The 26248-nt window shown below is 47.3% G+C and overlaps 1 protein-coding gene across 1 annotated transcript; it reads left to right on the top strand.

Moving 5' to 3' along the window:
• Positions 1-23561: 23561 nt before the first annotated feature.
• On the top strand, positions 23562-25602 carry LOC144180149 (ATP-dependent DNA helicase PIF1-like). The gene is made up of 2 exons (XM_077708539.1): positions 23562-24899; positions 25465-25602. Exons 1-2 carry the CDS (start codon positions 23562-23564, stop codon positions 25600-25602), a joined length of 1476 nt encoding a protein of 491 aa, XP_077564665.1.
• Positions 25603-26248: the final 646 nt, after the last annotated feature.

Consider the following 26248-nt stretch of genomic DNA (forward strand, 5'->3'; position numbering starts at 1 on the left):
TTTGTACGACCTATAACACGAAAGCAAGCCGCATTTATTGTCCGCGCTGCAAAACAAAATCAATCTCTCACTGTGCCAGTATCGGGTCTAAACGAGGCCACAATAGAATTCACTTTGGTCTGACGTATTCGGAGGTGACACTGGTGATATGCTGCTGCTGTCGCCGACGCCCGTGAGAGCGGCCAAACAGCGCGCAGCACCGCTTCCCCGGATAGTTCTTGTTGGCGTTGGAGCACTCTACCAAGACTCAGCTGTTTTTTGAAGTGCCCTAAACGTACGATTTGCTAAGAGACGTGGCCAAAGCAAGTTGTTTAGTGCCCGGAAAGGCAAGAAGAAGCGAAAGAGAACCAAAACATTGCATGAGCCCATATCAGCCACGCAGCGCTCGTCCCGCAAACGCCGCGGAGAAGCGGCGGCAGGCGGCGCAGTGATCGCGAAGCTCGAGGCGTATACTTAGGGGGTTATTTTGAACAACATTTTATGACAGCACAGGAATATTGGTTAAAACTGATGCTTTTGAGACTGGAAAGTTAAGATCAAAATGCAGCTGAAAGGAACGTCAGTGAATGCAGTGAGTTTGAAAGGGGTTCTCAACATTTCTAAAGGTGCTGAATTTTAACAACTCCTATTTCTTATAAAAGTACATGCGTTGTTAACCACGGCGTAAATTTGTAGTATAGACCTATTGGGCTCACTGCGCACACTGATGTCTAATATTGTGCTATTTAATTAGACGATAACTGGCCCCTTGCACTATGCTGAGTAGTAGATCCTTTCGTGCCCTCCCACAAGAAATCGCACACCGCGGGGAACAATTACGCCAGACATGCACTTAGGTGGACAATCCGTAGTTGTCTTTGATTAAGCAAGGCAAAGCAAGAAAAGAAAAACACACGCACAACCAACGCGGCCCCAGAGTGGGCCGGGTTTTTTTCACAGAAATCTGCATTTTTGTGGAAATGCACGGCGTTACATGGTCCTGTCTGAAGGAAGGGAGAGGGGGGGGGGGCTGGGGAGGTGCTCAAAGAATTTTAGGCGATAAAAATCGTGTAGGTTCTAATTATTCGGGTTTCTCTCCAATGTGCATGCTTTAGTCGATGTTTTTGTGATATCTACACACTAGGGCATCACGTTTTAATTAAGGTCTGATTGCTCTAGTGTGTGCGTTTCCTTATTATGGGTGTTGTGATGGAAAAGGATGTGATACGTAATTTGTTTTGTCATCTCTCAGCTGTGCAAATCACACCACTCGAAATCAGCTAGCTTAAAAAAGCTTTCTACGTGCGGCGGGCTTCCAGGCAATCATGACGCTCTGAATTTTGGCTCTGAAATTGATTATGCTCATTATTCGCCACATTCACATGTCCTTTGTCATCCTTTAAGGCGCTCCTTCCAAGGCAAAAAATGTTCGCTAGTTTAGCAGCAAGCCAATTCCTGCAGTGAGGTTCATCGCAACCGAGCAGACGGACACGTAGAGATCCCCTGTCGTAGCGTGAGGACATCCAAGTGAGCCGAAGTAAACAGGGGCCTGCATGTAATAAAGACTCCAACTTGAATGCAGACGTACGCGATGAATTTTTTAAAGAACATTTCACAGTCTGTACCGGTGTGTTTTGCATCAGGCCAAGGATTTTTAACTAGCTCTAACCAGTTATTCGAGTTCTTTTGTAGAGTTTTCGCGTGTAATTCAGTAGCTCAATTGCACCTGCTCGAACTGCTACAAATATTTTTGTTGTCTTCCTTTATTACGTTAACAATAGACGGGTCAATTCAGCGAACATTATCGGCGTGTATCTTCGGACACTCTGCCAGAACAACACTGAACGAAACAGGGCGTGCTGAGAGACGGCACATGAGCCAAGCCAGCGACCGCATAAGCTGGCACGGCCCTCTGTTCACACCACTGGCATAGAGCGTGCGGAGAGTGGGCACATGATCCAAGCCAGCGACCGCAATAGCTGGGACGACCATGTGTTTGCACCACTGACAGCCTCATTGTTACCCAGGTGTCCAGTGGAAACGTTGGCTAACGTGGACGTGGCGTACATTTTAGATGACGCCCATCCCCGCATTTACGAACTGTTCTAAGGAGAGGCAAGCAAATGAAGGCCGAACAGGTACTGGAAGAGAATAAAATAGGAATTGAGAATGACCGAGAGGAAATGCTGGTAATGGTATCCCGGAGTGAGGCGCTAGCATGGGGCGAAGCCTCGGGGAAGATAAGGAATGAGATGCTTTAGTATGAGACGACAAAGCCTGCGTTGGAGAGGGATGAGATGGGCACCAATTCATAAATGGATCTTTGTATACTTCTACACAGGGATGGCTTACAGTGAGACCCAAGACAAGCAACCAAAAAACGCAGCGGCGTTGCGTAGCGCCCAATTTATGTTTTTCTGTCTGTTCCAATACCGCTTTTAATACCAGTAAAAGGAGTAACCGCGAAAAAATGTACCTGTTTTTCTAGCCCATTTTTTTTTTCGTGAATCACGTATGCAATTGACGTAAACGCTCTGGTTAATGACACAGTGGCCCGGCTAAGATTAATGATATCGTAGTCATGGTACGTTGCTTTCCTTGGGGATATCGAAAGTTAAAACACTTGCCAAAAATCCGGCTCCAGCTGGACGTCCTCACCCACTGGCAATAGCTACAACTTGGTGGGTGTCAAGACGCTATGCCTCTATTACGGACCGGCAAAAGCTTCACTCACTGAACTCTTTTTATTGGGCATTTTTTTTTTTCGGGTGAAAAACCTTTGATGCGTTTATATTGATGGGTGGACTACCGCAACGCTGCTCACTTGAACAATTTCTCCTTACAGGATATTCCTGGGCGTGCTTTTTTCTGCTGCCTTTTCTGTGGCGAAATGACGATTTCATGTACTTACCACGCACCCGAGAGCTGCTCAGTATGAGAAGTAAAAAGCAAGAAAGAAGCATCACGCAATCTGGCCAAATGGCATGAAAGCTTACACGAAATGCTTTGTAGCGCAGTGCGAGTTTTATACCACTGCTACACAGTTTCACAGATTAGAGAGAAGAATGGCTTCCGAAACAAAAAGGCGGCACTCGAACGCATATGGGATCAGGGAGCTTAGCAATCTCTACGACGTGTCTAACAAAGCGCAGCCTCGTCTGAATGCTTGATCTTTACGAGTGAAAAGGTTGCGTTCAATTCAATCGGACCATAAATCGGTTGAGAACTAATGAAGCGATTCTTTTTAAACTGTATTTACTACCTATCGAAGCAAGTAAAAAGAGCATAGAGCATTTGAACGCCTGGAAGTCACTATACCACTGCCTAAAAGCAAAAGCTTGAACCGAGAAATAAAGATCCCGAAAACCTTAGACGAATAAAACCTTAACCTTTGGCAAAATGAACAGCAATTTCAATGTAGTTGACTGAACGCTGCTTCACTTCATAAAATGAAAAAACATTGTCTCTCGACTGAGAACTCTCCGCAGCCGTAATCATTTCTGAGGCGAACAAAGCAGTCGGGTTTGATACGTCTGATGCTCTTTCCGCGTGACTTATAAAAGTGCCGGAATAAATTATCTGGCACTGCAGCATTATACATTGACGTAAACTGGTGTCGTGATGAGATACTCGAATATAAAAAGCCTATATTGCTCCTAGAAGATTTATTGCGGCCTATGAGGATATAATTGACAACGCCGGGACGCTGCGAGTTACAACCTTGAGGTCGATAAACTTACATAACATGCTTTACAGTATCTACAACCACCGTTTTCTCACGTACCTGGAAGTCACAGCCATTTGGTGCCGTGCGTGTAATATATATTCGCAGTGTGTAAAGACACACTGAAAGAGAGACTAGTTCTACATATACATTAATTTGTCCAAAACGCGAGTGTGCATTTTCAGTATGGAATGGGGCGCAGGAATACCTAATCATTGCTGCAGAATCCGTACAAAAATAGAGTGCACGCTTCGTCCTACCTGACGACGTTCGCAAAGCCAGTAAAACTTCCACAAAACTCTCACTAAATTTGCCTCGCACTGACCTCCTCAGAAAACTGTCTGAGGTTAACTTGTTCCACTTCGATCCACGGCTGAAAAATGAACTTCTTTCCAGTCCGTAAATCATATCATCCCGCATAGATCACCCTCTGAAACTTAACGTTCGTAACTGGCGTACAATTGTGTCTTTTCATTCCGTCCTACCTATCCCAGATGTGCGCGCATTTCGCTGAGAAATTGAACGAGTTTTATGTGCGACACAGTTGCTGTGCTTTTCTTTGTAATTTGTTTTGTGCGTTCGTATAGTTTTTTTCCCGGCATTGAATATTGAGAAGCCATTGAGAATATTGAGATGTCGCTGTTCAGTGCGACCGTTTATTCCGAAGCTCGAACGGGGAAGGTGCGCGGGCGCTATGATGATGAGTATCCACAGTGGATGAGGACGAAGTGCTGGAGCGTCCGCTAGGGATGATGATAATGTACAGATGAAGACGGAGAATTGTAATGTGTCCGGAGCCCTTGCACCAAAGGTAGTTCCGCCAACCTTCGCTGCTGGTATGGCCAAGTGCGCTAACAATATTTACTTTGCTATTTTGCGGAACAGGTGTCGTTTGTGTAATCTTCCTGCCTATTTCATTTCCCCCCTTGTGTTTCCGTGTTATTTTTTCGGTCCTCTGAGTTCGTATTCACTTGCCTTAATACAGGGAATGATGTCTTAGGTTTATCATTCAAGGATACGCATTTATATGGTGTCTTATTGCAGTTTTCCTTTTTATGTAATTCCTTTTTTGTTACTTTCGTTTTTTTTACTAAGAACCCACTAAATTCTGTTACGCCACCTGGGCATTGGAGGCGTTGAAATAAATAAATATTTAATTACGACTAAATAAATTAAAAACTACATAAATAAATTACCCGTACCTCCGGAATCAGCTTTGTTTCACATTAGCATCGTCCACACAACACACAGATCTACTACAGTGAACTAGAATGTCTTGATCCAGTGCCGCGAACGGGAGGGCTCTGCAGCGTTCGGCTGAAGCAAAGCGCGTCTACCGCCGCCAGGGGCGCCACTGCGCCTTCTCGGAAACCGGTACCGCGTTTGAACGGGCAGTTGCTTGGGGCGCTCGCCAGCTATTGCCGCTGCCGTTTTTTAGTGTGGTACAATAATTAACTTTTATGGAAGAAAGATGCTCACTTTTGTTGTCCCTGTACCTTTCTACGAACGTTTTGTTGCTTATCCGACCCGTTTGAGCCACCGGTCAACGGCTACAAACAAAGTAGATCTGTCGTCTGCTAGCGGCGCAGATGATACGAGCGGATGTGCGATGCGTTGGCGGCGCGCGGTCGGACAGACTCTCCGTCTGTTTATGGTCGAGCCCGGCCTTTCATTTTCTGAGTGTTTTACGTTTCCGTGATGTTCTCCTACAGAAGCAATTGAGGTATGCAATCGTCACGAAAATAGTTATTGCGAGTGCTGTCGAATAGAGGTTGGACAGGCCGGGTAGCCGCGATGTCAAAACGAAGGACAGACACCTATTGCTTTGCTCCGCGTAGTCACAGTGGTTACCCAGGTGCTCCCAAGGCGTCTTTGTTCGCCGCTCCCCTGGACGATGAACTGTGCAAAAAGTGGGAACAAAATTTGGGAAGACTGGACAAACTCTTGACCATATCTTCAGCCATCGGTGAGCGCCACTTTGAGCCCGAGTGCTTATTGCGGGATTACATCCACGTAATAAACGGCTGTGAAGTGCGACTTGCACGCGGGAAGCTGTCACTGGCTCCAGGTGCTGTGCCTACCACCCTGCCTGACTGTGCGTCGAATTCTGTACGGAGCATGCACGCGAAAGCCGCAAAGGAAAAGGCGGGCAACAACACGAGTTTCAGTTTCGGCAGCCAGCAAGAAGCCACGACAAAGCTGAAAAGCCGAAAAAGATGACCGAGGTGCGCCAGCCACACCACGAGGCTTCTCTCTCTCCGCAGGGTTCATCATATGAAGTCGCAAGTTCTGTGGAATGGGATGCTTTCACAATGAGCCATCTTCAAGAAGTCAAGCTTCCTTCAAAGCTCTGGTGCCGGCTAAATTGTGTCGACGATCGAAACGTTCTTTTCGCTACGACATCGATACGAAGAGAGAAAAAAAAAAAAGCTAGACATTTTTCACGAGAAATCTGTGCTCTTCTATCCACATGACGACAAAGTGTCGTCGCAAACATTTTTTTCGAGGTGTGTTATGCGGAAGCGGTGAAATATATTCCCTAGCTGTTGCGAACAGTGTGCTTCAAGAAGCTGACAGCAGTTCGGCTTGCAAAGGGGCCATGACGGCTAGGAGGCTTAGTGATGCTAACACCGGAGCTGCGATCTCAAACGACACATTTGGAGACGCTGCCTTCAGCACTAAGTGCCTGGGGAAAGTTTCCTCTGAAGGTAATTTGTTCATTGCAAACTTTGCTGCTGAGAAAATCAGTCGGGTGCTACTGGGCGCGTGAATACTGGGTATAATTTGCTTTTGTAGAGTGGAATTCAGAAGTATGTTCATGCCGGGACTTTATTACAGTAAATATAAAAAAGTAAATTCATTCGTAAAGAATTAAACATAGCACTTGTCCGCCGGCAACACATCGAAAGCGTACGCTCGCATCGATCGTCTGCGCAGGTAGCAGACGACACCAAACAACTCGATTTATAGCCGTTTCCCTACCGCTCAAACGGGCAGATTTGCAACAAAACGTTCCTAGCAAGGTACGGGGATGCCAGACGCGGGTAGCCTTTGTATTTTTTTTAAAGGTTAATTACTACCCAACATCGGAACAACGACAGCCATAACCATTGCCGATCGGCGGAAGTACAGCGACTGCCGCGGCGGCGCCTTTCGAAGAGGGCGCAGCAGCGCCAAGCAGCGCCACCTGGTGTTTTCTACACAGAAGAGCACGCCCCTTCCTCGCCGTTCGCGCCACTAGATCATTCTAGTTCACTATAGATCTACCATGATGATGATTGATGATGATTGCTATTGGTTTCCCCTTCGTAGCGGGGTGATGACATGTCATCTTACCAAAAAGGACTAATATACCCATGTTTTACACTCTTGGTTTAGCACTAGCGCTGCTTAGGGCAGGCACAAAAAGCTTATTAGGTACAAAATAATTTTTTTCCTGTTACAGGTGGTAACTGTCCTAGGCAATTTTCCCCTCTCTGCTTTTCGTCCACCAGCATTCTAATCATCTTTTCGTCCCCTCGACAGCCTTGAAGTTAACTTCCTCTTTGATACCCTTAAATCCTAGGGCTTCTGAAAGCCCAATATACCCTTCATGTAGATTTGGATGGATACCCTCACATTCTAACACTATGTGCCGCATAGTTTCTGTTTCTTTTCCGCAGACCACGCATACCCCATCATTTTGTGAATACTTCCCCACAAAACTCTTAGTTCGCAGGCAACCTGCTCTACCCTCAAAAAGCAAAGCACTGCCCTGGGAATTATCGTATAAATTTTCCTTTCTGATGTTCATCTTTCTCAGCCCTGTACATCTCTAACGACGTTTTAGCTTCCATTTTTTCCCTCCATTTATTCGTTTCAATCTGCCTTGCCTCTTTTTTGGTTACCTTGGCTGTTTTGGATTCCCCACTGTTCTTTCCGTATTTCATCGTTAGCCTTCTAGTCTTTCTTAACCACTGCGTGTCCACGCTTTTCAAGTATAGGTACCTTAAAACCTCAGCTTCCCACCTTCGCTGATCCATTGCTCTCAACCTCATCTCAAAACATGTTTTACTCTGTGCTTCTCTAACTTCAAACGACGCCCAGCGCATATCTCCCTGAACTGCTTCATTAGTTTTTTTTTTTTTCCATGCGCGCCTAAGGCCAAACGTCCTACCGTTCTCTGGTTTACTTCAAGGCCTGATAGAACGTCTGATTTTAAAGTACAGCATTCGCAAACGTGAGACCCGGGACCATTACTCCTTTCCACATTCCTCTTACTCTTTCATATTTGTTATACCCCCACAGAGCGCTATGCTTCATTATAGCTGCGTTTCGCTTTCCCTTACCCTTAAGTTCCTCCTCATGAGTTCTGAAGTAGTTATCCCCATCGTTTATTCACACTCCCAAATATTTATATTCCTTCACCCTAGGTAATTCACCTTACTGGGTAGACACTACGTCAGTGGTAGCGTCATTGAAAACCATTATTCCCGATTTCTCTGCACTAAAATTTAATCCAAGGTAGGTGGCTGCCTGGCCGCTAATATTTATTAGCCGTTGCATATCGGTTTGGTTATCAGCTAAACGAACAATGTCGCCTGGGTATAACATTCCCGGAATATGCTGTTGTACCACTTCGCCTTGCAGCATATGGGTTAGGCTAAACCATACTTGGCTTTCTTCCAGTTTCTTTTCTAACCCTGGCATGTAAAGCATGAACAGTATTGGGCTCAAAGGGCATCCCTGTTTCCGTCCCCGATGGGTGTTGACCTGCTGGGCGTATTTCTGTCCTTACCATGTAAGGTGCACTCTATTGTCTTTATAGATTGCCATAAGGAACTGTATTAACTCGTCATCTAATCCCTGGAGTTTCAGTATTCTCCACAGCCCGTTCTCTGTTTACGTGTTCATATGCCCCTTTAACGTCAAAGAACGTAATCCATAATGGTCTATTCTGTGGTTTCGCATTTTCAATGCATTGCGTTATCACGAACAAATTGTCATCCAGTCCCCTGTGTTGTCGAAATCCATTTTGCAGTTCGCGAAGTATTTTATTTTCTTCCATCCATGCTTGAATTTATGATTTTATCGCCTGCATTACGAATCTATACACTACTGCCATTACTGTGACTGGTCTATATGAATCAATACTGGCTTTGATGCATACCACGTGTAAAGGAACTCTCTCCTACTCTCTTTACCGTTGCCATTAACACCCTGTCCCGAATGCTGAGCCACATCTACATTCAGCGTAATTCATATGGGTGAGACGCAACTCTGCATGGGCACAATACAAGACTCCCCTCACAGGTTCTTTGACTTGACGAGACACGAAGCTCCCCGTCCGCACTCGCGCTGTGCGCCTACCACGTCCGAGTTTATTCTAAGTACTAAATGTGTATGCCTCGGTATGGTGAAATCATCGTTAAAACGTCGACGTCATATTTTTTTCACTCGTAGCTCGAACGGTAGTCTCACAAACCGGTACCACCCCAAAAAGAGTCATTAATGTGCGCATTCTCCGAATTCGTCGTTGAGAGGTATTCGGTGAAAGCCCGATTTAGCATCACGGCACGAAAAAATTTTCGCTCCCACAATTTCTGCGTCGATGTCTTCTCCTCAGGGCAACTCGAAGTTATCATGTTTTAAACACTAATTGATTTTCCTGGGGTCCATGCATATTCTTAGCTCGTCGTTCTTTTTCCTTTGAATCACCAAATGACTCACCCAATCTGCCGACTCCTCTGTACGGGCGATGATGCCTGCATTCGTCATTCGGTCGAGTTCCAGTCGTAGTTGCTTTTGCAAGGCGGCAGGCACGCCCCGGGCCATCGCAACGACAGGTACAGCGCCGCCTTTTAGTACTTTCCTATATGGACGTCGAAGTCACCCTGTTGCAGCGAAAAATCGAGGGAACTATCAGCGCTAGCTCGGTAGTGCTTGCCGTTGCGGTGTTGACCTAACGTTTGAAGAGCCCCAGTGTCTCCCTGGCGTGAAGCCCCAGGTTTCCCTGGCGTACCTTTTTTGCCACCAAAAGTCAATCTCTGCTGACTTGCCCTCTATGCTGACCTTTGTTGTTAGAGGTCCGAGATGCTTGAGGATCCCTCCGGTGTACGAACGTAGTACGGAGCGCCTAGCCCTCAGATGCATGCTTGGGCAGTACGGCAGAAGATTCGATTCAGCACACGTGTCCACTTTGAGTTCGACCACTTTTTTCGTCACTTGTGCTTTGACCACACAGTCATCTTCGTGCTTGACCCGCTTCACAGAGACGTCGAGGATGCCGAAATCTTCCTCAATTCCTTTTATTTCTGCGACTTGCGTGTTGCTCTTGCAGGGAGTTGTGAAATTATTGCTACCTCCGCATCGCCGGCAGGTGCGTCCAAACGCTGGGCAGTTCCGTACTGTGTGCCAGCGCCCCCACGTTCGGCATTTAAACCATGCAGACGCTCCAGAGTGTCTTGACGTCGCGGCGTTGACGTGACTTTCTTGCGTTTCGTAGTCGACGTGTGTCACGCTAGGTTCGGGAATCAGCGTCGTCTTTCCGGCACCGACTTGACTTTCGCGTCCCCGGAGCTCGTTCAGGGCGGCCGACCGCTCAGCTGCCTCGCAAACAATTTCTGCTTTCGCCAGAGTCAGAGACGCTTTTTCTGAACTTTTCCGCTGTTTGTTCCGAAAAGCACTTTGGTCATGTGTCATCCAGTCCATCACTGTGTCGATGTTGCATGAATTGGCGAGCTTCCGTGAGTCCCTTATGAATTGTTCCGATGGCGCACCTGGTCTCTGCACTCGTTGGCGAAACAGGTGGAGCTCGTGCACTTCGTTCAGCTGCGATGCTAAGTATTCGTCGAATTTCTTCATGACGGTGTTACATTCCTGACGGTCTTCGCTTGCGTTGAAGACGAAATCGTTGTCGACTTTTAAACCGTCGTCACCGGCCACGCCTTGTAGCAGAGCGGTCTTCGTGGGCCCTGGGGGTGGCTTCCCTTGTGGCGCTCAAGCGAGTAGAAACAGTTCAATCTTCTGTTTGCAGAGGCGCCAGTATTTTCCGATGTCGCACAGAAGCTTCACGTGCACTGGGGGTTTGAGGAATTCCATGCCGATTCATTTGTAGCGTAGGCTGCTGGTATCAGATGAGCACTTGTGGTACAACGTTTCGTTGGTTATCTGATGAGACACGATGAAGCTAGTGTCAAGCAAAAAACGAGCGAGTTGGTTTATTCCGAAGCCGTACTTAACGATGTGAAAGGAAAGGATAAAAAGACGAGATGTTCATAGAGCATGCGCGATGATAAGTTCGGACATCCACCGCACGTGTCGTGATTAGTTAAGATTACATTTCCGATGCAGGGTTCACACGGGAAAGGCAGAGAACTATTTAACGAGTCTAGGGATGTTCGCCGCATTCAAGCTGTGTTTTAGCATACCAGGAATGCATCAGTTGAAGAAAACACTATGTAATCTAAACCGTTTTTTACATCGTCTTACTTTCTTGCTCCCCGTACTATGTTTGAAAAATAGCCAATTTAGATGGAGATACATGCAGTTAAGAGGGGCAGCGGCTCATGCCCTCTCCTGATAGAAGCAACAATCGAGCACGAGATAACATCGTAAGAAAGATTTACGCACCTACAATCAGAGACATAGGAGGCAGCCGCACAGCATGGCACAGAATTCAGTGTGCTGCAAATCGTTGCACCCAAAGTACAAGCCAGCCACACACTCGAACTGCGGACAAGTACTCGTAGAATCTCTATCCCTTACTTGGGCTCTCTGCTACCAGCCCGAGATGAAAAATGTGGAAACACCCTGCATTTGTTTTACTATTATTGCATCACTTAAAGGCCTAGAGGGTACGAGCAAGATTTAAAAACGATGTACTCCGAGTCGGTTAAAAAATACTATCACTTCGCAACTTCGACAGGGAAGCTAAGCTTTGACGCCGGTCGTGAAAGAACATGGACTTCAACATCTACCCCATGAATTTGCTAGCAATTGCCGACGAGAAACATCCCGATATCAAGCCGCCGCGGTGCTCAGTATCTGAGGCGATGTGCTGCTAAGCAAACGGACGCCGTTCTATCCCGGGCGCGGTGGCTGCTTTTCTTATGGAGGTGAGAAGCGAAAATTCCGGTTTGGTGATAATTCGGTGCATATTGAAGACCCCCACAGGGTCAAAATTGATCCAGAGCCCTCCACTACGACTCGCTTTATAGCCTATTCGTAGCTTCAGCGCGTTATACCCCACAATCAATAGATCATATACAGATATCAGCCGCGCTCTGCAAATGGCCATCATACTCCCCGCGACATATTGTCCTGATGGAGTGTTTGCTTGACGTGAATCGGCGTGTGAAAGCGTGGCTTCTTTCAATAGTGTCCAAAACAGTCTGGCTGAACTCGGCATGCTTGAATTGCATCATCGAAAAACTTGAAAAGGAATGGCAAAGATCGTTCACAGCGATAACGACTTTGTGATGCGCGTACATGTAGCATAGGTAGGCAAAACAGAAATAACACACTGAAGCTCAATCACAATTTTTTTTTCATTCACGCTGTACTCACTCAAACTCGGATTCAAAAAGCTGGTCTTTTCTCAAAATCACTCGTACTCACTCATCACATACTCATTTGTAAACGTACTCACTTGTACTCGAATGCACTTTTCCTCGCGAGTATTCGTACTCATGGGTACTCAACTCGCTTGTACTCACGAGTAACCATACTCAATCTGTACTCAGCAGCAGTTTGCGGTGCAAGGAAGCAAAATATAAGCATCTCTTTCCATCACACAGATTCCTGGCCTGGTTGGATCCGTCATTGGAGTTGTACACCTCTGCGCCTGCGCGGGGGAACTGCGGTCCAGATCACCAAGACGCAGAACATACACTGCACATCGAGACCGTCACTCAGAAATCTACACCGGCTCTAAAAGCAACAGCAGTGCCGTCGGCCCGCCACTTGGCAGCAGCAGTTTCCGGCGCATGGAAGCACAGTATAAGCATCTCTTTCCATCACACAGGTGCGAAATCTTCGTTTAGTTTTGTTTCACTTACGTGTGTTTTGCCACTGCCACTTTTACTGCTTCTGCTGAACTGTGCTTGGATTTCGGTCATGCCTACTAATACCGAGCTGTGTAAGCGAGTTGAGCTTCTCAAGTGCCCTCGAAGAAAAATTGAATGACGTTGTCGACAATGTGGTGTCAGCTGTGCGGGAGAGAATTGCTGGTGGAGCATGTTCGGAAGACGCAGATATAAAAGCAGGAATTGAGGGATTCCGTCGTAGCCTCTCTTTCATGAATGAAATGGTTGAAAAACTGAATAAAAAGAAATGACTCCCTCGAAGCAACTAACCAATTCCTCACTTCACGAAACTCGGTACTGGAAAAACGCCCCTCGGAAAAGGAAAAGTATTCGTCCAAGAATAATGTCGGGATAAAGGGTGTGCCGTCAACAAAGGGCGAAAGCTGCGTTCCTATAGTGAAAACTACGGGCGACAAGATAGAATGCCCTGTGAGCGAGAGAGCCTAATATTTTTCACCGCGTACCATCCAAGGCTGACACACCACACATCATCGTTCGGTTCTGCTCGCGTGCCAAAAAGGCCGAGTTCCTGAGCAAGGCTCGAAAAGCTCGCCTTCAAACAAAAGGCCTGGGTATTCACGAAGCTGATTACCGCCCCGTCTACGTCAATGAGTACCTTACGTCTGAAAACAAGAGGTTGTTCGCAAAAGCACGGAAACTGAAAAAGTAAAAAACCATTGGCAGTTCCTATGTACTGAAAAATAGCAAAGTTCTGTGGATTCGAGATGAGGCAGACCTCGGAATATTCACTAACTGAAATTGCATGCCTTGAAATCGGCAATGGCATGCATCGAAACTAATCAACTTCAATCATTGACTTCATCTATCGATTGTGCTGATGCTCATTTCAACGCACAAATTCTTCGAAATCATCATGACGAGTTCTGCTTCCTTTTAACATCGCCTCCCCATCCATTCGTAGCTATCTGTGTTTCCGAAACATGGCTCAACGCGTCCGGCAAGAAATTGTTTTCGTTTTCATCATATTTTCCTGAATACTGTCACCGTACTTCATCCAGTCACGGAGGATCAGCAATATTAGTTTTATCAAGCGTCAAGTACAAGCGAAGGGATGACTTGAATTTAAACGTAGTAGATTGCGAGTGCGTATGGGTAGAATTAGACTACGGTAGTTTTCTTGTTAATGATAAACACACAATAATAGTTAGTATCTACCGCTCTCCAAGTTGTCCTGTTTCTAATTTTTGCTTGGAGCTAGAAAGGATTCTTCATTCCATCTCTCTTGAAAACAAAAACGTGATAATATTGGGCGATAATAACATCAATCTCTTAGATGGCACATTTTCTCAAGTTAAAGAGTACATCAACTGCTTCTACAGGTATGGATTTGCACAACTGATTCACCAACCAACGCGTTGTGTAAAAAATACAGGAAATATTATTCATCATGCCTTAACGAACCCACCCGTGCCCACCCGATGTTTTCATTATACGCGCAGACATCACCGACCACTACCCTATTGCACTACGCATTAATTGCCCTCAGTCATATCGTAATAATAGATTCACCAAAGCCGTTTTCAACAAAGCACAATTTTTGGACCTAATAGATAACTCTGACTGGTCGCCTTTAATGTCAATTAGTACGCCGAAAAAGCGTACTCAAGTTTTTATTCATTATTACCACATGCTTATCCTCCTCTGCATCAGTCGTATCATGCCGAAAGAAATATTCCTCGCCACAGAACCCTTAGTTAACACAATCTCTGCTAAAGAGCATGCGCAGGAAGGATAATCTGTATAGAAAAACGAAAAGACAGTCATTTATATTTACCCGTAAAGCTCGCTACAAAAAATACTGTGACGTGCTTAGCGTAGTCTTGAAAAATCCCAACGGTAGTACTACGAAAAACAGACAGCTTAAACTGGAAATATTATTCAGAAGCAATGGCGCATAATAAATTCTTTCTTGAATAAAAACACAGATAAAAGCACTGTTACCGAAATACGCCACAATGAAGATACTTTTACTAACCCTGCCGATATTGCAAATACTTTCAGCAGATTATTTTCTGTTCATCCGAACCTATTAACAACCGGTCGTCTTGATAACAGTCGATACGTTTTGTAGTCTCTATATATCTTATCCATGTCACCGAGCGAAGTGCGCAGCACAAACCTAAATATCAAGAACACTAGTCCAGGTCTCGATAATATTTCATCGCTTCATATCAAAGAAATACTTCACAACATAATCGATGCTTTTGCGCGCATTATAAACTTAGTTTTCAAGACCAGAGTCTTTCCAAAAGAATTAAAAAAACGGGAAATTTTTCCGGTCTTTAAAAAGCGCAATAAGACTATAGTAACAACTATCGACCAATCTCCATCTGCCGTTTTTCAGCAAGTCCTAGAATAATTGATAGAACAACGTCGTTTAAGTTATCTTCAAAAAGTTAACCTACATCCCCGCAACAGTTTGGTTTCCGGCCTGGATATTCAACTAACCTTGCTTTAATTGCTTTAACTAACCGACATGATAAAATCTAAAATTGACGAGGGAAATTTGCTCGATCGGTTTTTATTTATTTCACTAAAGCATCTGGTACCATTGACCACAATATACGTTTCCAGAAATTAACACTGTATGGCATTACTGGACCTGCATTACAGTTATTTCTTACACTGTAAACGCAAACTAGCCGAAAATGGAGTTTTAGTCAAGTAATGTGCCCTGAAAAGTACTTATAATAGCAAAAAATGTACTCCCTAGGCATGGTCTAAAAAAGTGGACGAACCTCCATGGTAGTACCGTTGCCCATCCGTGTAGCAAAAGGGAGGATTTAGAACGACTTAACACCATTTGTGGGATGGCGTTCGGTTCCTTGTATACAATCACGTCCACAATAAACTCCCCATCTGGGGTAATCATCTCAAGCGGGCGGTCGCCATGTTAGTCTTGTGTTGTTTCCGTTTGTCAGCACTTCAACCGTGGACTAATGCTAATTAGAACGCGAAAGCAGGACGCGACGGTTGCATGCAGCTACAAAACCGATACGTACCCGTATAGATGCTTCAGCCAGCGCGATCACAAGCAGACAGGGCGGCCGTGTTGTTTCAATCTGCTTATTTTGGCGGTAGGTGTTGTCAAACTCTGCTGCTAACAAAGAGACAGTTCTCGCCGTTGCAAGCAATTGCAATGTTCATCTGCTTCGCTTGCTTGCGCATATATAGACAATTTAAATTCTCGTGCCAGCGCGCCAACGCACCCGACTGCAGCGACTCAACTTGCCCTGGTGGCACTACTTGCTGCCCGGATGTAAACAACCTCCGTGCTATCAATGCAGCGCGGCCGGTGACTTGGTGCGGCCGGAGCTTCAAGCGCTTCGCCTTGGGCCATCATTTTTTCTTATTTGAGAAGGACTAGTAGTGCCATTTGGTGGAAAGATTTTTATGTGCCCCTGTCACACGACGAACGGCCGCTAACATTTGGATACGGCGACAGCTGTGTACAGCTCGCTGGTAAGTGGTCTGTCATCAGTCGATGCGTTTGTCAAACGTTTGGATAGGGTTAACTGCGAAGTACCCGTGCCGCACACAGCACGTACACGCACGGGCAAAGAAAAAAGCGCACACTCGTTTTATTGTACTTGTTTGTGGCTTTTGGGGTATGCATTCGCATTCTTTTGTAGGCCGGTTTGTAACAGGGCATTCGAGATGAAATCGTTTGTCGCGCGCGGCGTCGTTTCAAAGCAACCTGACGGTTACTCAGGTAGCCGAATCGCCTCCGACAGCGGTGCATCGTCGGGCCCGGTCGGTGAATATTGTGGGACTCTGTCTCTCATATGCATCGAACTGCTCGTGTTCTTTTTAGTTAACTGCTCTACTTTATAATATCTATTTTTTAACGCTACTGATGGCTTGCCTGTCCAAATATAAGTCTTTGTGTTGTTTTCGTTCAAGGCTGTGACTCATTCTTAGCGCTCTGGTCGGCGAAAGCCGAAGATCAGACGGCCACCCCCTTCGAAAACTGTGCCCTGTAGATTCGGTGGGGTTGTTTGCTCGCTTGAGTCGACTCTTCACATCTAACAGCAAACCCTATTAAGAAAACGGTGACATGCGTAAAAGATGCTATGAGCCTATCGAACGATTAAATGCATATAGTGTGGACCACGACGGCGACGTGGTTCGAAACCGAAATGTTTTTATTCCCTTTCGGATGATAATGAGGGGTATTTATACAACCAGGGCCCGTCAGTCGCCAGCTAAGGCCACGTAATTAAAAACACAAATTCATGCCCTTATGGAAGAGAACCGAGTTTGCCGTAGCATGAAACAAGTCGGCCGGGCATAAAAAAGGATATCATTTTTTTAGAAGAACAATGCACACACTCTTATTTCGTTGGTACTAACTTTGTCATAATCAATAGTAAGACCATACACAAAAATTACTCGATTCATCTGACACTCAATTTTGACACGGAGCTTGCAGTTCCAAAAAGTGCACTGTGGTTTTGCGTGACGGAAACTTCTACAATCACGGTACATTAACTAAGGCAGGTGTGTGTGGCATGCAGCGTTGGTAAGTTTGCGAGAATAGCGTTTTCATTTCAGCTGTTTTTTTTTGTTTCCATGCAATCACAAGTAATTTGGTGCCATGAACGAGGTTTACGTTAGCTAACAAGGCTGTAGTAACGGTTGCGGCTGCACTAATCATGCTTGTCAGCTCGGTGACACAGAATATTAAGGTGTCAGAATACGGATGACTGAGTCGCCCAGTTTATTACTACTGTAACAAAAGAAAGTGTTTTCTGACCCAGTAAAGGACTTTCCTGTATGACTAGCTGTTTTATGACAGATGACCATACTTGACGAGACAAGCCGTAACAAATTAGCTTTGGATGTAACACCAGGAGGCAAATAGGTGAAGGTATCTGCAAGTATAACTGAAACAGTGGGTGCCTGTCCGGCATGAATTCATTATTTGCTGACACGATTTTCTTCTGCAGATCCTGATACATGATCGAGTTGAATGACTTCATAGATGTTAAGGCAGGATAGGCTGTGCTGTACAAGGCAAGGCTGCATTCGGAAACCAAGTTGGCCCCTCCCGCAGAAGTGAGTATTGCCACGGCTTGCAACAGCCGTCCAGCTCGCAAAAGCTGCACTTTTTCTATGAAAGTGAGCCACCATGGTAGGGGAGAGGCAGTGTAAGGGTTTGCATCCTTAACTGTGTGCCCACTCACTTGAATAGATGCAAGCTGGCATCTTAAAGCAAGAAACATCAGTTAACAAAATCATGCAATACCAAAGTGTTTTTCAGTCAAAAACAAAAACTAATCTATCAACCTACAGAGACTTCCATTTTATCTTCACTGTCATTTAAAGTTGTGCTCTAGTATATTGTTCTGAAGTAATATCTTTTTTATTGCTGCAAAAGCCACGACGGTTAATGTACTGGCACTTGGTTTTATGAAGCCTTTGCATTCCTAATTTAGGTACTGGAATTCGCAGGGAACCTAGCCTTACAATTTTATTACGGTATCGAATTATTAAGTTCATTTAACCATAGTGTCTGTTTTGAATTTTTTTGTTGCTGTAAACCACTGCAGCCATTTTTTCCACTGTGTACTGAGCGCTGATGCGTACTGATAAGTACTGACGCGTTCTCGATCCGCTAGTATTCTATAATGATTTCACATACCATGCGGTTGTGTTTGTGCCTATCTTTGTTTTTCGCGTATTTCCAGTTCTTGTGGTAATATTGTTTCTACGTTTTGTTCAACTAGCATCGTATTGCTGTCTTCAATTCCTAACTGGCGTGTTATTTAGCAATGTACCATTTGTGATTTCTAATATGAGGTCGCCATAAGTATTTATTTCGGAACCTCCTTGTGTACACCATGTACCATGTACACTTGTCTGCGATAGTTCGTTTGAAATAAACCTGAAATCGAGAAAAACCGTGTGAAATCACTACTCCCACAGGGAACTAGAAATTCTCCCTTGTGGCCTTGAAAACCTCCTTTCGGGAGGCCTACAAAACTCCCCAAGCTTTCGTCAAACTCCATTCAAAAGAAGTAAATGCTTCCCTTGAACCTCCTAAAAACGCCCCTAAACTAACATAAGTACTTCCAAAGGGAGCCATAATAGGCTCCTATTCAACCGCCTAAAAATTCCATAGACATCACTTAAAAACGCCCTTCAGAAAGTAAAGAATACTCCATTTTGACCTCCTTAAATTCTCCCGAACATTTCTTAACACTCCCTAAATACCTCCTTTCTATAACCTAAAAACGCCCTGTTTTGAGGAGGTAAACAAAACCTCCCTGTTGCATGTAGTAAAAAAACTCCTACAAGGAGGACCACTAGAGGACAGGCGAAAAAGAACCTGTAGGGTATGGGAGGAAAAAAAGTTTAGAGTGTAGTTACTTGATCGGGAGCCGACAGTTTGTATATCGGCAGTGCTTTCGTATACAACACGTAATAACATTGGCGTTCCACAAGGACGTATTCTAGGGCCAATTTTATTTCTTCTTTATAGCAATGATCATCCCAACTGTTTGTCATCCATCAACACCGACCTCACTGCTTAATAATGACCTCAAAAATGTCATCGACTGCTGCGAAGAGAACAAATTATGCATTAATCCACAGAAAATTCATTGCATGGTATTCAGCTCCCCTAACAGAGCGCGGTGTACCATTTCTCCGGTTAACGTTAACACACATGCCATCTATCTATCACAGCACTGCAGCTTTTAACAGCGTAGCTGTTTAAGCTTTTAGTTCCGCCGTGGAGCGTTACCAAAATCTCAGCCCAGCTGTGCGCCGCATCGCGTCGCCTAGCAACCACGTAGAGCCCCGAGCCACTTAACCACATCGCACCCATGACGTACGCGTAAGCGTGGCCGATGACGCAGTCGGACTGCTCAGCGCACGGGCAAACTTCAGAAAAAAACGCTATACCCCCCGTAGGGATCAACCTTCGGACCCTCGCGTTGCGGGGCAATTGTTCTGCCGACTACGCCACGGGTGCAGGTTACTTACGGTATGCAAAGTATTGGGAGTGATATCTGCGCTGCATCGTTGCGGATCGTTGCTAAGGGCGCTGGCCCTAACTAACCTCATGGCGATAACTAAGCCACGTAACTTCCTTGCACCCCACGCGCGTAGGGCGGAGTCATGACGTTACAGGAGATTAAAAGCTTGGAACAGCCGGCGCGGCGACACATCTCTCGCTTCCTGTGCTCAGTGAGTACGTACTGCTGCCATGTAGAGTGGTTCCAGTCCAGATGGCCCCGATTCGTGCGTACGTGCTGCTGTTATGGGAAGACCCAAGAAAGTCCGGACGCCCGAAGAACAAGCGGCTTACCAGGAAGGGCGCCGTACTGCCAAGCTAGAAGCGATGCGTCGCCGCCGAGCTGATACAGAACGCTGCGCTGAAGCTGCGGCTGAGAAGAGGCGACGCCGAGTTGAGGATCCCGTGTTTCAGTCCAGGGAACGCGAGAGTCGGCGCCTGAATGCTCGACGTCACCGAGAAAGCGATCCCGGCCTGCGACTGCTCGAAAACTTCCAGCATCAAGCCCGCCGAGACATGGGGGGTGCGAACGGCTGATTCCAGCGCGAATTTCTGGGAATAGAGTTTGGGCACAGCTGTCGCGTCTGTGACCGACTTTGGTTCGACGTGAACTTATCAACCATGAACTCTGTGCGCAACTATAAACAGCGGAGTTCGGCCTTACATACGCTTCGTGAAGCCTTTCCCGACGCTACCGACCACGACGAGATGAAGGTGTGTAAGACTTGCCGTGACTCGCTTCTCAAGGGCAAGTTACCGCAATTTAGCACTACCAATGGCTTTGTATACCCGCCTAAGCCATCGTCCCTGCCTCGCTTAAACGACATGGAAGAACGGATGGTTGCTCCCCGCATACCGTTTATGAACATTCGTCGCTAAACCCACGGAGCCGGGCAATATGGGATTCGCGGCCAAGTGATCAATGTGCCGATCGATGTGCAACAGACTGTGAAAAGCCGGCCACGTAGTGTCCCCAATGATGCAGCAATCCACGTTCATCTGAAGCGTCGTCTACTCGCCAAGCCCGTGTACAACGCCGGAGTTGTCACGAAGAACAAAGTTTACGCTTGGCTCGAGTACTTGGTGGAGACGCCTCTCTACCGTTTCTACGGAGTGAAGATTCAATGGGAAGAGCTCGGCCGCATTCCCGAGGAAGCCGGGCCTATCGACGACGAGGATATTGAGCCTGGTGAAAAGCTGGAAGACTTGAACGACCCCGTACAGCTAGCTTATGCCCTGATTTCTGCCACTAGGACAATGGTTTACAACGACGCCTTTGGAATGCGGTTGACCGACGGACGACACTACTTGGCCATCGCTCCCGGACAAAGTAAGACTCCGATTTCCCTGCTTTGCGATCATAATGGCAAAGAGTTGTCCTTCCCCCAAATTTAATTGGGTCAGGCTCGCCAGATCAAGTCCCTTCACCCAACCCCTTTTGCCATGGCTAGCAGCGAGATACCGCGTACCGATCGTCGCGGCGTAGAGCCAAACCATGTTGTCTACATGGCTATGAAAGTGATAAGGCATAACTTGGTAGAACGCACCATGACGTTTCGAGCCAACGACACTACTCGCGCCATAACTAAGCTACAGCTGGAAAACAAGGAATTTCTCGAAGAGGCGGTGAATAGGGATTTGGCATTTCTTCGCGGAGTCCCACATATCATTCAGTACTGGCAAGACAGGAAACGCGATGTCTTCGCCATGATAAGACAGTTGGGGAAGCCGCACGCTTTCCTAACCATGTCGGCTTCGGAAGTTCATTGGGATCGGCTGATCGCTGTGCTAGAACGTCTTCGTGCAGGAACTGTTGGGGAAACCGCTAGAGAAGTCGAAGAACTGACTAATCTAGACCGCGTGGATATGTGCAACAAAGATCCAGTTTCTTGTGCAATATACTGCAACCGGCTCTTTAGCGTCATCTTAAACACCTTGAAAGACCGTCGCTGCTCCCCGTTTTGCCCCTACTACGTGGTAGACTACTTCAAACGAGTAGAGTTCCAGCAACGGGGTAGCCCACATGTACACACCCTACTTTGGTTGAACGAGGCTCCCCGCGAAGAGATTAGTGGAAGCATGCCCGAGACGATCGAAATGATCAAGTCTATAACCTCGCTCCATTTGACTGATCTGAAGTGCAGCCGCACTCAGACCCACTCGCACACGCACATTGCTATAAACGAGGTCGAACCAAGTGTCGCTTCGGAGCACCGTTCATGCCTAGTCAAACGACTCGAGTGATCGTTTCCTTCCCGCCAACCGAAGACGAGGGTGAGCGCAAACGTATTGAGAAGCTAAAAGACCACTACGACGAGATGCACGCCTGCCTCGAGCATACCACGTTCGACAACACTGACCAGTTCTGGAACCGCTTTGGCGTGCTTAACGAGGACCATTACGTCGACATTCTTCTAGGCGGTGTGAGTCGTCCCTGCGTTTTGTACAAGCGGCTCCCGGAAGAGAAGTGGGTCAACCCATTCAATCCTTGGATTGCCTCGGTCCTCGACTCGAACATGGACATCCAAGTCATTCTCGACCACTATGCCTGTGCATCTCACGCTGTTGACTACGTAAACAAGGCCGATCGTGGGATGTCTAACCTGCACAAAGCCGTGAGTGACATGATCGAAGAAAAGGGAGAGATTGGCTACCCAGAGGTGCTCAAGGCGCTCTGCCTCAACATGCTCAAGGCGGTGGAGATGTCTGCTCAAGAAGCCGCGTGGTTTCTCCTCCGCCAAGACATGTCTGAGAAGAGCCGCGCTGTGATCTACATACCCACGTGCTTCCCCGAAGAGCGAGTTCGAGTTCGCAAGACCAACAAGGAGCTCGAACACCTACCACCGTCTTCGACTGAAGTGTGGCGAGAGAACGTGATTGACGAGTACCAGCGAAGGCCCGAAGAGTTGAAAGACGTTTGCCTGGCCGATTTTGTGAGTGCCTACACTAAGAACCGTGAGGGCCAGTACCAGCTTCGCCGTACCGAGTGCGTGATCCGCTACCGCCACTACAGTCAGGACGACGCGCTCAACTACCAGCGAGAGCAAGTCTTGCTGTACGTGCCGTTTCGAAACGAACACTTGGAGATACTAGATAACAATGCATTCGTTAACACTTACACGGAGAAGATGACCGACATAACCAAGCTTCAAGCAAAGTACATCTACGATAGTGACTGCGATTCGCTGATGGAACTTGCGCGAGGCATTGCCGAAGCCTATCAAGTTCCCACTACACACGAGACTCAGTGGACTCGAATCCGTATAGAACCCGGAGACGAAGATGTGATGGGACACGATGTAGTCAACAAGGTTCTAGCCGAACAAAGTGCGTGTACTGCCGTGCGAAAGCGGGAGGACATCATGGACACCGAGAAGTTCTACGATTTGATGCGCCTCACCAACTCCGAGCAGCACGAATTTCTACGAGAGCTCATTCATCGTCAGACTACGCCGGGGGCCGAGCCGCTTCGTGCCTTCTTCACTGGCCCTGCTGGCTGTGGCAAGACGTTCATTCTAAAACTTGCCATGGACATCTACAACCGCTTCAACCCGGATCCCCCCTATAATTCCTACGTCATCTGTGCTAGTACGGGTAAGGAAGCCGTTGCAGTTGGCGGTACGACCATGCATTCGGCCTTCAAACTGTCTCGAAGCCGGACCAACGCTGGGGGACTGCGCGACAGCGAGCTGAAACCTTCAGGATGGCCTTACGAAATGTGCGGTGCGTAATAATCGACGAGATAAGCATGATGTCTGCCGAGCAACTGGACGCCATAGACATGCGACTGCGACACGTGACTCTGAAGTACAACGAACCGTTCGGAGGGGTCGATATGATCCTGTGCGGCGACTTGCGGCACCTGCCCCCCATCCGAGCCAGCGAGATTTATAAGAGAACGCGTGGTAGTAATCGAGGCTTCACTTCGGAAGTGAAGTGGCACACCATGTCGTACTTCCCACTAGTTCGAGTCGTTCGGCAGAAAGACGCTCGTTTCTCTGGAATGCTCACCAAGATCGGAGACGGAGTCGCACTGGACCCGCAAGAGCTGTCGCTGATCGAGAGTCGCTTCGTCACCGCCGAAGAAGCTACTCGACTGGCTCCCGATGCCGTGCGACTCTGCTACTCGAACGACTCGGTCAATAAGTACAACGTCGAACTTGCACAGAACGATGCCGGGGCCACCGCGATCATTGCTCAGGACGATTTGAGAGGCTGGAGAACCGAAGAGGACCGACTTCGCATGACGTTGCGAATCTCGAATATGTCTAGCACTGAGCTCGGGAACATGCCTTCCAAGGTTGTGCTGTCCGTGGGACGCCCCTACATGCTCACAACCAACATTGATGTGCTGGAAGGGCTTGTCAATGGCTCGGTCGGTGTGCTAAAGCTGTGCGAGTGGGAACCGGACGTGGACTTTCCGAAGCGAGTCTGGATAAAGTTTGATGCACCTGGAACTGGACGAGTTGCTATCGTGAAAGCCAGAGTGGCTGCAGACGATGCTCGACGACGAGGTCACATGATTCAGGCCGACTGGATTCCGATTGAACCGGGGGTGGTCTCGATAACACTGAATACGAATCGGGAGGAAGTGGTCAAGCGGAAGCAATACCCTTTGAGTCAAGCTAGTGCAATGACCGTCCGCAAATCCCAGGGTGGAACTTACGGCAGCGTGGTCTACGACTACAGGAAGAAGAATCCTCAGAAATTCATATACGTCGGACTTAGCCGTTGTACCGACTTCGAAAGACTATACCTGACAAATGGGGACGGCGATTTTAAGTTTCATCATGGCGTTGCAAACGCTGACACCAGCTTGGCAAACGAGTTTAAACGACTGAAACGATACCCGCTCCACACGATCAGCAAAGACTGTCGAGCTGCGTTTGGCCGAGTGGGCGAGGGAGACTTTACGTTCGCCCTGCTAAATGTCAGATCGCTTCACAAGCACGCGGCGGACGTTAACCACGACGAACTGCTGCGGTTGCCGACTTTGCTGTGCTTTACAGAGACGTGGAACGGCCGCATACAAGTCGACGGCTACCTGTGCGTTGCCGACGAGTTTGACGCGGACAGAAAGGCCGGGGGGGTTAGCGTTTACGTGAAGCTTGGGCTCGATGTACCTGTCAAGCGAGTCGACCTTAGGAAAAGTGGTGGTTCCGAGAAGGGCGATGCTTTGGCTATACGTCTGTACGAATCGGTCACGCTAGTCTTGCTTTACATTGCCCCTAACGCTTCTCAGAACGAGGTCAAGCAGTTAGTGAGCACTAAACTGCAAAAGATACTAGCAGGGCCCCGTCATTGTGATGGGAGACTTTAACGTCGACCTTATCAAGGAGAAGTGGCTTGTGGAATACATGTGCACCACGTTTGGGATGGCATGTCTTACGCTAAAGTGGGGCTGCTTGCCAACTACAGTTAGAGGAACTTCTTTGGACTTGGTGTTTCCCAACTTTGACTCGAAATGCCTGGACGACATTTGCTAGCCATTGGCAGTTTACCACAGTGATCACAAGGTCGTAATGGCCAGAGTTAGCAACACGCCTGAGTGGAAGGCTGGTGGGAGACCCGTGCACTCGCTTAGCGCTATCATGGAGAACTGGATTCATGGCTACACGTGTGCCCCGCCATCCCTTGATAATCCCCACGTGCAGCCCAGACCACAACCTCACCCTGAAGAAGAGGTGGAGGTCTACAACGGCGAGGATGAGCTCGACGAGAACCACCCATTTCCTCCTGCCCGATCGGATGACGAGGAAGATCGGCCATGTGACGATGATGGCAGCTACTGAAGAAAGTTGTACATAATAAAGAATTGTAAATACGTTATTTACTCAGTTTGGCTTGGCTTTGCTTTCTTGACGGGTCTTCACTTGACCAGTCGTTGCTTGCCCAGTCATTGCTCGCCGAATCATTGCATGTCGAGTCATTGTTTGCTGAGTCATTGCTTGGCCGGGTACAGCCCCAAAATGTAAGCAGCTTGCACCAGTGGTGCAAGGCTGGAGTCACCAGCGGTTCTTGTGATCACCTAGTTTTCCCCACCTAGCTTCGCCCCGCATCCGGTTGACCCGATGTATGATGAGATGTGCTTTCGTGACGGCTGTGAAGTGTGGGAGACCGACCGGAATGGAAATGACACTTTGCCCAGCCACGCATAACTTATCCGAATCTTCCCGTCTGACCGATGTACTCTTTGCCATATGTCAGAGGAATGCGGTAGACCACTCCAACTGCGCAGTCCACGTAATGATTAGCATGCCGCTTTTGGAAAGCCTGTTTCTTGTCGCCTTGGGCGCAAGTTCGTGTACATAGCTGCGCAAGCTTTTTGGGAGCAGAAAACACAACGGGTACGTTGTGTAAATGACCGTGCAAGGGAACATTATCTTTCACTAACAAACGCAAAGGGGGCACACTTGCAAACCCAGTGTAGTGAGTGTA

Source organism: Haemaphysalis longicornis, unplaced genomic scaffold, assembly GCF_048455015.1.
Source record: "Haemaphysalis longicornis isolate Haplotype H1 unplaced genomic scaffold, Haemaphysalis longicornis Haplotype H1 scaffold_4, whole genome shotgun sequence".
NCBI classification, from domain to species: Eukaryota; Metazoa; Arthropoda; class Arachnida; order Ixodida; family Ixodidae; genus Haemaphysalis; species Haemaphysalis longicornis.